A 13,103-nucleotide genomic window follows, 5' to 3' on the forward strand; every position below is an offset into this window, starting at 1 on the left:
GAAAAGGAAATTGGAAAAGGAATTAAAAAAGATCGCGATATGGATCGTGCCACGCTAAAGTAGTTTAGGTAAGAATTGATCGCCATGTATTTTGGCAGTCTCCTTTGAGAGAAATAGAATTTATTCATAAACACGTTTTCGCTGGATATTTTAGCTCAGTAAAAATGGGTAATTTAGGAAAGTATCAACCTCAAAGGGGGTAATGGGAGACTACAGGGTAAAAAATAGTATCTTACAGGGACCCAAAGGCACAGTGGATGGATTTCCGTCATTTCCAGTTATGGACCATGAAATGAGTGTAACCCACGTTAGTATGAACCCTTATAAGACGGCATATCAAGCTAAATTTGCACCTTATTTCTTTGGAATAGAGTCGATTTTGCAACTACAATAGATAGCTTAATATGCTGTCGAATAATATAAATTAATGTATAATATAGGAATGATGACATCAGTGGTAATTTATTTCACAAGATTACTTTTAAACTGCAAAGTCCCAAATTAAAGAGTGATGTCACATGCCTATAGATCTTCGTAGAAACATGGTTTTGTATCACAAAAAAGAGTGACATCACATGGCTATAGTAGCTCCATAGAAACATGGTTTGGTATCATAAAAAGTATGTAAATACTGATGTCATCAAGCCTTTTAACAAAACACCTTAATCCCATGGAAATTACAATTATGAGTATAATCCTTGAGTACCAAATTAAACCACCTCCTAAAATGAGAATAAATAAATAGTAAATATAAATAAATAAATGTATTTTTGTTCAATGTACCAATCATCTTGCCCTAAAATAAGCAGTACAATACAACATATTATGTAATAAATAATGATTCCAGTCGTGATAAATAACTTAAATACATAAATAAAACCATAATACTTAATATAAAAATCAATACTAGTAAAAATACACACGATATAAAAATCAATACAATTAAAAATGCGCTCAGTTATAAGTTTTATGAATAGTTATAGTAAATTCATGCTTCATAGATTGACAAATATGAATTAAATAAATTTTGTTTTAAAAATAAATAAATGAAGAAATATTAACAATCAAAACGTCACACGAAAGTTACTAAATATTAGTTGTATTAAATAAAATGATGATGATTTTAATAAATAATTTAAAAATGTTTTTAAATAAATATCATGATAAATACACATGCAAAATGGTAGGTACCCAAAAATGTGTAAAATGACTAAATAAGGATAAGGGAACACATTTAGGTACACACATTCATAAAAAACATGTGTACCATGGACACACAACACACTCAGCTAATGTGTGTGCCCAGAGAAAAAAATAAACACAAATATGGTGGTTAAAAAAATAACAATTAAGGCTGAGTTGCACCACCTAACTAACTTTTACCGTGACTAAAACGATAGCTGGTGTTTTTTGTATGGAGTTTGACAGATTTTTGACGTTTGTCAAAGTTAAATAAGATGGTGCAACCCAGCCTTAGTATACATTTCCAGCTAACCTATAACTGTCATAAAAAAATTACCTTGTGGCAGTCTCAGACACGAGGTAAGATGTATGTGACCCTTTTTCTTTGCGGTATGTACTTAAAAGATCCCTATTATTATGTGCATATGTGTACCCGAGGCAGCTGTATGGGAGTCGCTTGGATGGACACGAGGTTAGATGTATGTGACCTTTTTTCTTTGCGGTAAGTACTTAAAAGATCCCTATTATTATGTGCATATGTGTAACCGAGGCAGCTGTATGGGAGTCGCTTCTTGGGTGGAGCTAAGTCACTAAACTGTCTGACCTAATTAGAGACCCCCTAAGTTAGAAGCTAGATATGACTTGCTCCCTCTCCCTTGGCTAGGAACTAGATATGACTTGCCCCCCCTCTAAGCCAGAAGCTAGCCCATGACCTGAGGTACAGGAGGGTGTTTTTGTGACGTCAAATGTCAGCGAGACTTAAAATGAGCGTCAAACGTCAATGAGACTTCAAATGAGCGTCAAACGACAGCAAGACTTTAGATTTGTATGCTCTGTCACATTTATGTCAATGTCACCCCTCTCATGTCGCTCCCATGTCTCAAGCACTGACTCCGTTTTACGTTAGTAGCTGTACAATCAATGACAACGCCGCGTTTAATCGTAGTCGCTTTATGCGCGCGCGCATAATTAGCATCCACTTTTTGAATAAGAATACTAAGATTGCGGTAAGTGCCGCAGGCGCCTCTCAATAGAAATGTACTGTGTGACGCTAGTTTCCGTATATTTTCCGCAGTCGAGTTGCGCGCGCACTCAATTACAATCCACTGTTTGAATACGTCTCGTCCTGCTCCTATAAGCGCCGCAGGCGCGTCACAATAGAAATGGTACTTTTATGGTCTCTTTCAGTCTGAAAAAGACCGCTTTACAGTCTAAATGGTGCCGTATCTTTCTTCTCGTTTCATGTAGTGTACAATAGCATGTTCTATCTATGACCAACCTGCTGCAGGTCCGCGTGGTGGTACTCGTGGTGGTAGGCGGGCCGATGAGGGTGCGGCGGGCCGGGCGCGGCGGAGGCGAGCCGTCCGCGCCGCGCGCCCCGCCCCCGCGCCACCCCACCCCTCCCCCGGGAGCGAGACTGAGGCAGTGTCCGAGGCAGTTGCCCATGGAAGTCGCTCTAAAGGAGCTCAGTCACTAAACTATAACCCCCTAGGCCAGAAGCTAAATATGACTTGTCCAGGACAGTCACATATGTCAATGTCACCCCTGCCTCCGCGAACGAGGCTGACGCAGTGCCCGAGGCAGCTGTGTGGGAGTCGCTTGGATGGAGCTAAGTCACTTAACTATCTGACCTAATTAGACCCCCCTAGGCCAGAACCTAGATATGACTTGCCCCCCCTCTTAGACCAGAAGCTAAATCCACCCAGGCCAGTAGCTAGGTATGTCCATAGCTTGAGGTAAGGGAGGGTGTTTTTGTGACGTCAAACGTCAGCTGTTATGTCATATTATGTCTCCCGTGCCGCTCCCATACAGGTACTGGCTTAGTTATAGTGCCTGTAGTTGTACAATAGTCGCGTATGCGACTAACCGTCAACCAATGACAGCGCCGCATGGCGCCGCGATCAGTTACTGATTTATTTATTTATTTATTTATTATTCAAACATCTTACAAGCTAACAGAATATATTCCAAAGCGCTTATAAGATTAATTGTACATTGTAATTGATGGCGCTAGTTTCCCTATATACAGGGTGACTGGAACTGAACCCGCCATAGCTAATACGCGTATAGAGGAGGTCATTTGCTAGTTATTGAACCCTACTTTCAATGGCTAAAGTTTTATAGTTTAGGAGATATGTAAATTTTTATACCTTTTTCAGATTTTTCCGAAATTTGACCTAAAAACTGCTTCAATTTTTTTTCTCGCGTGATTTCAACAGTTTTTTTTCATTTGATATTAATATCGAATATGTCTTTATTTAAATAAAATAAATTTCTGATCCAGATAATGATTGAATAGCTAGTTACGAGCCGCCAAAGTCTAACAAAAGTACAAACCACGATAAAAAATTCTACTTCGAATTCGATTGAAACAAAATTTAATGATGATAATGGATTGCCAATGATCTTAAAAATATCTCTAGCTTCTCTTCTTTCCAATGATATATCACACGTTGTAATTAGATATTGAAATTTGTCAAAAAGTCAAAGTTTATGGAAGAAAATGGAGTAATAATACAAAAAATATCCATACAAAGTTGATTTTGAATTTTTTTAAACTCTTTTCTTCATAATGTGATTATTATTTTTAAATTCATTTTTCAAAAAGCACACAAAAATAGCTATGAAAAGGAGTATAGCAGAAAATATGAGATGTTTGAAGAAACTTTGTATAGATATTTTCGTATTATTACTCCATTTTCTTCCATAAACTTTGAATGTTTAATAAATTTCAATATCTAATTACTACGTGTGATATATCATTGGAAAGAAGAGAAGGTAGAAATATTTTTAAGATCATTAGCAATCCATTATCACCATCAGTTTTTATTTAAATCGAATTCAAACTTGAATTTTTTATCGTGGTTTGTACTTTTGTTGAACTTTGACGGCTCGTAACTAGTTATTGAATCATAATCTAGATCTGAAATTTATTTTATATGACTAAAGGTTTATTCGATATTAGTATCAAATAAAAAAAATCGGTTAAAATCATCCGAGAAAAAAAAATTAAGCAGTTTTTAGGTCAAACTTCGGAAAAATCTGAAAAAAGTATAAAAAATTACATATCTCCTACACTATAAAACTTTAGTCATAGAAAGTAAGGTTCAATAACTAGCAAATGACCTCCTCTATACGCGTATTAGGTATGGCGGGTTCAGTTCCAGTCACCCTGTATTTTTCGCTGTCACGTTGCGCGCGCGCACTCAATGAGAATTAAGCGCCGCAGGCGCGTCTTAATACTGTTGTGGTCTCTTTCAGACCTAAAAGGAACGTTTGTCGCTGACGTCTAACCGCCTAAACGGTGCCGTGTCTTTTGTATCTCCTTCTCTTTCTCTCCTGCCTTGTTGTGTATGTAATTATGTGTCTTTCTTGTTTCTTTCTTCAGTACGTAGTTAACCAACCTGCTGCAGGTCCGCGTGGTGGTACTCGTGGTGGTAGGCGGGCCGGTGCGGGTGCGGCGGGCCGGGCGCGGCGGAGGCGGGCCGGCCGCGCCGCGCGCCCTGCCCCCGCGCCACCCCGCCCCGCCCCCTGGCCGAGCGAGGCTGAGGCAGTGCCCGAGGCAGTCGAGGGAGTCGCTTGGATGGAGCCAAGTCACTAAACTAGCTGACCTAAAAGAGACCCGCCTAGGCCAGAAGCTAGATATGACTTGCTCCCTCTTCCAGGTCAGAAGTCAAATATGACTTGCCCCCCCTCAATCAGAAGCTAGGCACGCCCATGGCCTGAGGTATGGGAGAGTGTTTTCGTGACGTCAAACGTCAGTGAGACTTCAAATGAGCGTCAAACGTCAGCGAGACTTTAGATTTGTATGCTCTGTCACATCATAATGTCAATGTCACCCCTCCCATATCACTCTTATGCCTCAGGCCCTGTCTAAGTTATACGTTAGACCTGTAGCTGTACAACCAATGACAGCGCCGCGTTTAATCGCAATCGCGTTATGCGCGCACGCACTATTAGAATCGCACTATTGAATAACAATACTAAGGTTGCGGTCTCCTATAAGCGCCGCAGGCGCGTCACAATAGAAATGTACTGTGTGGCGCTAGTTTCCGTATATTTTCCGTTCTTGACAGCTAGCTATTGACAGCGTAGTTGTCAAAATACCAAGTGGGTGAGTGTTGTGTATGTGTCTTTTGTTGTCAGAAAGAAGAGACTGCGTTATTGTGCCGCATCTTTTGTATATCTCCCTCTCTCTGTCCTTTGTGATGTACAAGCGTGCTCCATACCTGCTGCAGGTCCGCGTGGTGGTACTCGTGGTGGTAGGCGGGCCGGTGCGGGTGCGGTGGGACGGGCGCGGCGGGGGCGGGCCGGCCGCGCCGCGCGCCCCGCCCCCGCGCCACCCCACCCCTCCCCCGGGAGCGAGACTGAGGCAGTGCCCGAGGCGGCTGTGTGGGAGTCGCTTGGATGGAGCTAAGTCACTAAACTATAACCCCCTAGGCCAGAAGCTAAATATGACTTGCCCAGGATAGTCACATATGTCAATGTCACCCCTCCCGTGCCGCTCCCATGGGCCTCCGCCCCACCTGCGCCAGCGAGACTGAGACTTTGCCCGAGGCAGCTGTGTGGGAGTCGCTTGGATGGAGCCAAGTCATTTTTTTTTTTTTTTTTTTTTTGAAAAGATTATTAGTAATTTGTTATTACACAAATTACTAATATTCCCGTTAGCCCCTCGTACTAAGCTAAATATGCTTGTGTCACGAGTGAGCTCACCACAATAGTCGAGCGGCGGCGGGGACCGAACCCGCGTTCCCCGGATCACGAGTCGGCCAGTCCGACCCCTTCACCGTTCGGCTATCGTGGCTTATTATTTTGTACTATCCAGCCCATAGCCCATTGTACTATCTGACCTAATTAGACCTCCCTAGGTCAGAAGCCAGATGTGACTCGTTACCCCCAGAAGTCGCTTTGAAGGAGCTAAGTCACTAAACTAGCTGACGTAATTAGACCCCCCTAGGACAGAAGCTAAATGTGACTCCCACCCCTCTAGACTAGACGCTAGATGCGCCTTACCCTCCCAGGCCAGAAAGCTAGATATGACTTATGCCCCCCCCCCCCCCCCCCCCCCCCCTTAGGGCAGAAACTAGGTACGCCCATGGCCTGAGGTAAGGGAGGATGTTTTTGTGACGTTTGTCGTCAAATGTCAGCGAGACTTCAGGCAGGTGCTCCCCCCCCCCCCTCCCTCCCTTAAGTACGTCCATGGCTACATTTGTAGCTGTACAATAGCAACACCGCCCCAATCGATGATAGCGCCATGGGCGCCGCGATCAATTACTAGTGATGCTAGATTCCGTACATTTCTCGCAGTCGCGTTGCGCGCGCGCACATTTAGAATAAGAATACTAAGAATGCAGTCTCCTATAAGCGCCGCAGGCGCGTCACAATAGAAATGTACTGTTGAATGGTCCCTTTCACTCTGGAAGACCGCCTAAATTGTGTCGTGTCTTTTGTGTCTCCTCCTCTTTCTTCAAGTTCTGTGTGGTGAACAAGCGTGCTATGTACCTGCTGCAGGTCCGCGTGGTGGTACTCGTGGTGGTAGGCGGGCCGATGAGGGTGCGGTGGGACGGGCGCGGCGGAGGTGGGCCGGCCGCGCCGCGCGCCCCGCCCCCGCGCCACCCCACCCCTCCCCCGCGTAGAGCCACGCCCCCTCGTGTCCTCGCCGTTGAGGGATACCGTGTCTGGAAGGGTTGAGGAGTTAGTGTTGTGTAGTGTTTTATTATCACAGACAAAGTAACATTCGTAATCTTCGATCAACTATACCAACTAAAGTACGGCCAACCAGCAGCATACAAAAGGTCGATACGACTATCGAGTTGACAATATATTCTGTCTCTTCCCATCTTGTGTATTTGTCGTAATGTCTCGTTCTCCCGCCAAAATATGTCAAAGTCAGACGGGTTCACCCATGACATTGGGTTTGTTTACATTTGGTATCGCTTCTCGTTGACCGTACTTTAAATATCGAGTCAGAAAATTACGTCTCGGGACATAAGAGCGCACTTGAGAAGTTATACTCGACGCAAAGACTCATGGCAGGCGGAGCTTATGGCTAATGGTAATTTTTGAAACAGATGCACACTCGCCAATATTTTGAACTATACACCCTCTTTGCTGGAAAACTTGTCAATATGGGATCAAGGCAATAATTCCAAAAAAAATAATTAATTAAATTAAAAGCACGGTTATTATACAAGGTCCCAGTCAATCTGTCAATATTTCAGCAAAAAAAAACCAACAGCATAATATTAAATGTATATAGGTATCGTAACATGCAATGACGTGTGAAATAATCTTAATTCTTAATGAAATTAAAAAAGAACTGCAACAAATATTGTCACAGCCCTTAGTGTAAACATTTATACATTTATATTACATAAGAATATAATTTATATAATTACATAGAAAAGACCACGTACGTCTCCTCTCTGGCAAACACGTACTGTGTCCGACTTGAAAAACGAAGAAAAAATCATTGCATTATAAATTATTATTAAAAAACCTTTAAGAACAAGCTTTTATTTATCAAATCCTGTCACCACAGGGTTTCTTGTCGTCACAGAGTTCCCATAGCCTTCTGGCTCTATCATCAGACCATCTCCATGACGTCATTATGTTTTGTTATCCAAATTATAGTTCGCGCAGCGAAAGTTGAGGCGAACATGGAACTCACACTGATGTAATATTTGAATACAGAACACACTTAATGCTTCAAGTTCAAATATCGAATACACTAGCTGCCTCGCTTTTGCTAAATGTGCGCAAGCGAGACAGAACGCACTTGTCAGACTACGCAATAAATCTGCACGGAGAGCGTACACAGATACAAATCTTTGCTTGTGTTGATCACCTCATCTCTCGCTGCGCGACTTTTACATGTGTATCCAAAATTCAGCTCAATCGGTTGTTAAGAAGGTCTAATTCAGCTTGCAAGATTCATTGCAAGTTAAATAAAAGCTTGTCACATACAAAATAAGACACAAACACACAATTTGCGTCGGTTAATTTGTAAGAATTATTATGTACCCGTATTGCGTAACCCATTATTTCTATGGTGAGAGATATGAGGCCTAAATTACGGGAAAATTTAAATATTCATCAATATTATTGAATTTCTTGAACAGTTAAGGATTGTATGAGAAAGTGTGTAAGTAAGTATCTGAGTGAAAGAACTCCTTTCTTAGTTGTGTACTGTGGTATAAGTCGCGAGCATAAAGTTAATATATCCAGCGGAATAGAGCAACAAAGAACTGAGCGAGCGAGATGTCACTAGCAGCAACACTCACAGTGTTCATTCAGTTCAGTGTGATAAACAGATATGCGTGATGCCGCGCCGTCACGTCAAACAGAACCGTTTTTTGCAAATATTTGACAGTTCCGACGCACGCTGAAAATTTGATCTCTAAAATATTTTCAGATTTTACGTGAGTGAAATCGTGGAAGTTTATGAGAAATAGTGCTTCAGTAACGTGGTGACTGGTTCAGTGATTGATTTATTGTTCAACACAGTGAAATAATCCTGACACTGACACACAAGTGTCATCCAAAACTGGTTTCGTTTGACAGCTCGTGGTTGTTGCTCTTTTCCGAAGGAATACTAACTTTATAGTCGCGAGTCGAGTCAACTAAAGAGTAAGCGAGTGAGTGATTAAACGTCTTAGGTAAGTTATCATTACCATTATGATGATGTGTGCTGCGTTGTGAGTGACCGGTGAACTGGTTACGCTCTGGTGAGTGGTCCGTACGTGTGTGAGGTTCTGAGTGAATGAGGCATGAGTGTGTTAGGTGAGTGAGTTATTAGACAAGGCGACGGTACTTCATGGGCGAGTGAGTTACTACAAAAGGAGACTGAGCTTATTGGGTGAGTGGGATTTATACTTGAGTGAGTGCGATTGAGTTAGCGACTTAGCGATCGAGTGAATAAGTGAAAATGCGTGTCGATTTTATTCCGTAAGTAAGCTTCTAAGCGAATGTGGTTCTTAGGTGAGTGAGTCCCTACACAAGGTGACTGAACTTACTGGGAGGGTGGGTTTTTATACTTGAGTGAATGAGTGAGATTTGAGTTAGTGAGCAACTGAGTGATTGAATGAGAGAGATCTGATTAGTGAGTGAGTATGTTTTTATACTTGAGTGAGAGAGTGATTGCCTGAGTGAGTAATAATTTCAACGTTAACAATATAATAATTACCAAAGAGTGTGTAGGGCGAGTGGGTTTTATACTTGAGTGAGTGAGAGATTTTGTGACTTTGTGTAAATCTTTGGATATGTTCAGCAGTGGACGTTCTATGGCTGAAATGATGATAAGTGAGTGAGTGATTTCCCGAGTGAGTTATAAACTCAAAATTAATATCATTCGGCCTATGTTCAGCAGTGGACGTCCTATGGCTGAAATGATGATGAGTGACTGAGTGAGTGATTTCCCGAGTGAGTTACTATTATTATTAGCGAGTTATTATTATTATTAGTTACTATAAGGTCAGTAGTTACCATGCTGTGAGTGAGTGATTTCCCGAGTGAGTTACTATTATTATTAGCGAGTTATTATTATTATTAGTTACTATAAGGTCAGTAGTTACCATGCTCTGAGTGAGTGATTTCTCGAGTGAGTTACTATTATTATTAGCGAGTTATTATTATTATTAGTTACTATAAGGTCAGTAGTTACCATGCTCGGAGTGATTTCCCGAGTGAGTTACTATTATTATTAGCGAGTTATTATTATTATTAGTTACTATAAGGTCAGTAGTTACCATGCTCGGAGTGATTTCCCGAGTGAGTTACTATTATTATTAGTGAGTTATTATAATTATTAGTTACTATAAGGTCAGTAGTTACCATGCTCTGAGTGAGTGATTTCCCGAGTGAGTTACTATTATTATTAGCGAGTTATTATAATTATTAGTTACTATAAGGTCAGTAGTTACCATGCTCGGAGTGATTTCCCGAGTGAGTTACTATTATTATTAGTGAGTTATTATAATTATTAGTTACTATAAGGTCAATAGTTACCATGCTCGGGTCTTGCTGTGTGCGGCGGCGCGTGCTTGCCGGGGCGCGCTGCCTTCACGTCGATGTCTAGCGGGACCCACTTGTGCTTGCCGGATTTACTGCTGCCCTTACCCGGACCTGGTGGATTAGGGGTTAAATAAGTGTGAATCTCGGTCTGATATAGCCTATGTTACTCAAGGATAATGTAAGATTTAAATGGGGAAAGAATTTTTGAAATCGGTCGTGTAGTTTTTGAGTTAACGCGTTACATACATACAAATCTTTTCAGAATCAAAATTCATACATTTTTATTTGTTTAGACTAATTAAATTAGTTCTTAGAAATTATCAAATGCTCTTAAGGATCCTTTACATGTCTTAGTATTTTTTTTGCCTTGCCAGCGGCGATTCTAGAGAAGCGTCGTCTTTCTTTTGTTTTGCTATTCTCGTTTTTAGCCCTTATATCCTTATACTTGCATGCTGTCATAACATTGCTGTGGATATTATTATTGAGTCAGAAATTTATTTAAGGCGCTTTTCATAGCAGGAACGGGCAGGCCCCCCCTAGGTGGACCGACGATCTGGTGAAGGTCGTGGGAAGAACCTGGACCGCGAGCAGCGCAGGACCGGTCCTTATGGAAATCCTTGGGCTCCCCCTTTCGGCCTCCGCCTTTTCCAGCAGTGGACGTAATGTGGACGAAACGAACGAACGGTAAGATAGCTAGTTCCTCTATAAATACTGAATTTCTGATGATAACCCATCAAATAACTAAATAAACATCTCACCCGGGGGCTTGGACTTGTCATTGTGTTTGTCGTATGGTTTCTCGGCGTGCGGCTGGTGGTTGACAGCTGGTTCCACCTTTTCCGTTTTAGGCGGCGGCTGGTGGTGGTGCTCCTCTAGAGGCTTGCGGTCCTGGTCCTGGAATGAGATGGGAAAGCATTGAGTAATTTTGATACTACACAAGTTTCCAAGTCAATACGAAGTCCATCCACATGGTAGACCAACGACCTCACAAAGGTAGCAGGAAGGCGCTGGATGCAGGCCGCTACCAACCGGCCATTGTGGAAATGATTGGGGGAGGCCTATGTTCAGCAGTGGACGTCCTGTGGCTGAAATGATGATGATGAGGTAGTCTACAGTCACTGAAATTCAATTTTAGTAGTAGTAGTAGGCGCTTTCGAGTGACATTGGACAACTAGTCAAAGCTTTTACTTGTTTTTAGTGTAAAAATTTAGTCACTGACAGCGTGGCGGGCGAAGCGGCGTCTGTGTCATAATCAGGTATTTGTAGAACTAGTCAAGTGGCATTAACTAGTTTATTACTTCAACTACTAACCGCGATTCCGTTGTGATGCGACGAGTCGACCTCCTGGGGCGGCGGCGTCCAGTGGCAACGGGCGCCGGCCAATCGCCGATGTCAGTGATGACATGAGTTCGTTTATTTGAAGTCCTCGGGGAACTAGTCAAGTGATTTTAACTAGTTGGTGTTACAGGTTTAGTCACTAGTCGTCTTTTACTACTTTCAGTCCTGCATCAAGTCCCTGGAGAACTAGTGAAGTGGTTTTAACAGGTTGCCATGGCAACCAGTCCGAGTAGCCCCCCAGTCCGACGCCGATATCGTTCGGCTGTTGTCGTCTTGTGTTATAAAGGTGTAGTTAATGTAGACTACTAACCGCGATTCCGTTGTGATGCGACGAGTCGGCCTCCTGGGGCGGCGGCGTCGAGTAACATCGGACAAACTAGTTGTCAGTGCATGTAGCATTGTAGGCACTAGTTCCGTTTTAGTACTTTTAGTCCTGTATCAAGTCCCTAGATAAGGGGTTATAAATAACTAGTTGGTGTAGTTATTGTAGTCACTAACGAGTTCTGGTCAAGTGATTTCAACTAGTTTAACTACTAACCGCGTTTCCGTTGTGATGCGACGAATCAGCCTCCTGGGGCGGCGGCGTCGAGTGGCAACGGGCGCCGGCCACCGCCGCGCTTAGCGTCGGCCAGTCGCCGATGTCGGTGAAGTCGGACGCCTGTGGACAATGGAGATACACTTTAGTTGTTATATTTATACGGTAACATAGTCACCACCTTATTTTAAACCTTATTCCCTCGTAATTTGGCTCAAAACCAATAAAAAAATTAATGGGTTAATTAAGGTACAGCAAGTCGGAAACAGATTAACAATTAGAGGCAATATAAGTGGAATTGGTTCAATTTACAGTCTAGATTGTAGCTGAACATAAGCTTTGTACAATCATTATAGTAATTAAACTATTCATATTAACGCACTTCAAATTAGGGTTCTGTAAAAAATTACTTTGTAGCAGTTGACAAAAAAGGAAAAAAAAGGTGATTTACAAACTACTTATTAGCATAAAAAAGACCCGTAAAATCAAATTCATTCATTTATTCGTTAAGTTTTTATTCTCATTCTACCCTAAGCCTGGTATACCTGACCATCCTGCTCAATCCTGGCCCAGCTTCGCCTCGCCCTCGTCTTCCGTCGCGCCGAGACGCCGGCTGTCATGACAGAGTGTTTCCAACTAGTGCGCTGACATTGTTCCACTAGTTCACTGCAATTTGTTGTTGGGGACGGCGACTAATGTACACTGGTCACTAGTTGGATGTTGGCTACACTAGTACGCTGACACGACTAGTCACCACTAGTCAAAGTCAACTCGCCAGTCTGCGTAGACTAGTTGGTTGTTAGCTACACTAGTTCACTGCCACGAGTCACTAATCTATGAGACTTCACCAGTCTGCGACTGTACACTGGTCACTAGTTGGTTGTTGGCTACACTAATACACTACACGACTAGTCACCACTAGTCAGTCACTTCACCGATTTATTCTTATCACTAGTGAGAGATATAACTAGTTTCGCTAGGCACTAATAATTTAGTTTTTTTAATACACTATTACACTGACACAACTAGATCCACT

The 13,103-nt window shown here is 42.3% G+C and overlaps 1 protein-coding gene across 1 annotated transcript in view; it reads right to left on the minus strand.

Annotated features, from left to right (window-relative positions):
- LOC135085198 (la-related protein 1-like) overlaps nucleotides 1-13,103 on the minus strand; it is a 97,360-nt gene that overhangs the window by 1,426 nt on the left and 82,831 nt on the right. Inside the window, exons 4-9 of the mRNA XM_063979952.1 lie at nucleotides 12,071-12,190; nucleotides 10,953-11,088; nucleotides 10,189-10,305; nucleotides 6,685-6,860; nucleotides 5,412-5,570; nucleotides 4,587-4,760 (exon numbers count right to left, since the gene is read on the minus strand). Of these exons, the coding sequence (XP_063836022.1) occupies nucleotides 4,587-4,760; nucleotides 5,412-5,570; nucleotides 6,685-6,860; nucleotides 10,189-10,305; nucleotides 10,953-11,088; nucleotides 12,071-12,190 (882 nt within the window). The remainder of the gene's footprint in view (nucleotides 1-4,586; nucleotides 4,761-5,411; nucleotides 5,571-6,684; nucleotides 6,861-10,188; nucleotides 10,306-10,952; nucleotides 11,089-12,070; nucleotides 12,191-13,103) is intronic.

Source organism: Ostrinia nubilalis, chromosome 28, assembly GCF_963855985.1.
Source record: "Ostrinia nubilalis chromosome 28, ilOstNubi1.1, whole genome shotgun sequence".
In the NCBI taxonomy this organism is placed as follows: Eukaryota; Metazoa; Arthropoda; class Insecta; order Lepidoptera; family Crambidae; genus Ostrinia; species Ostrinia nubilalis.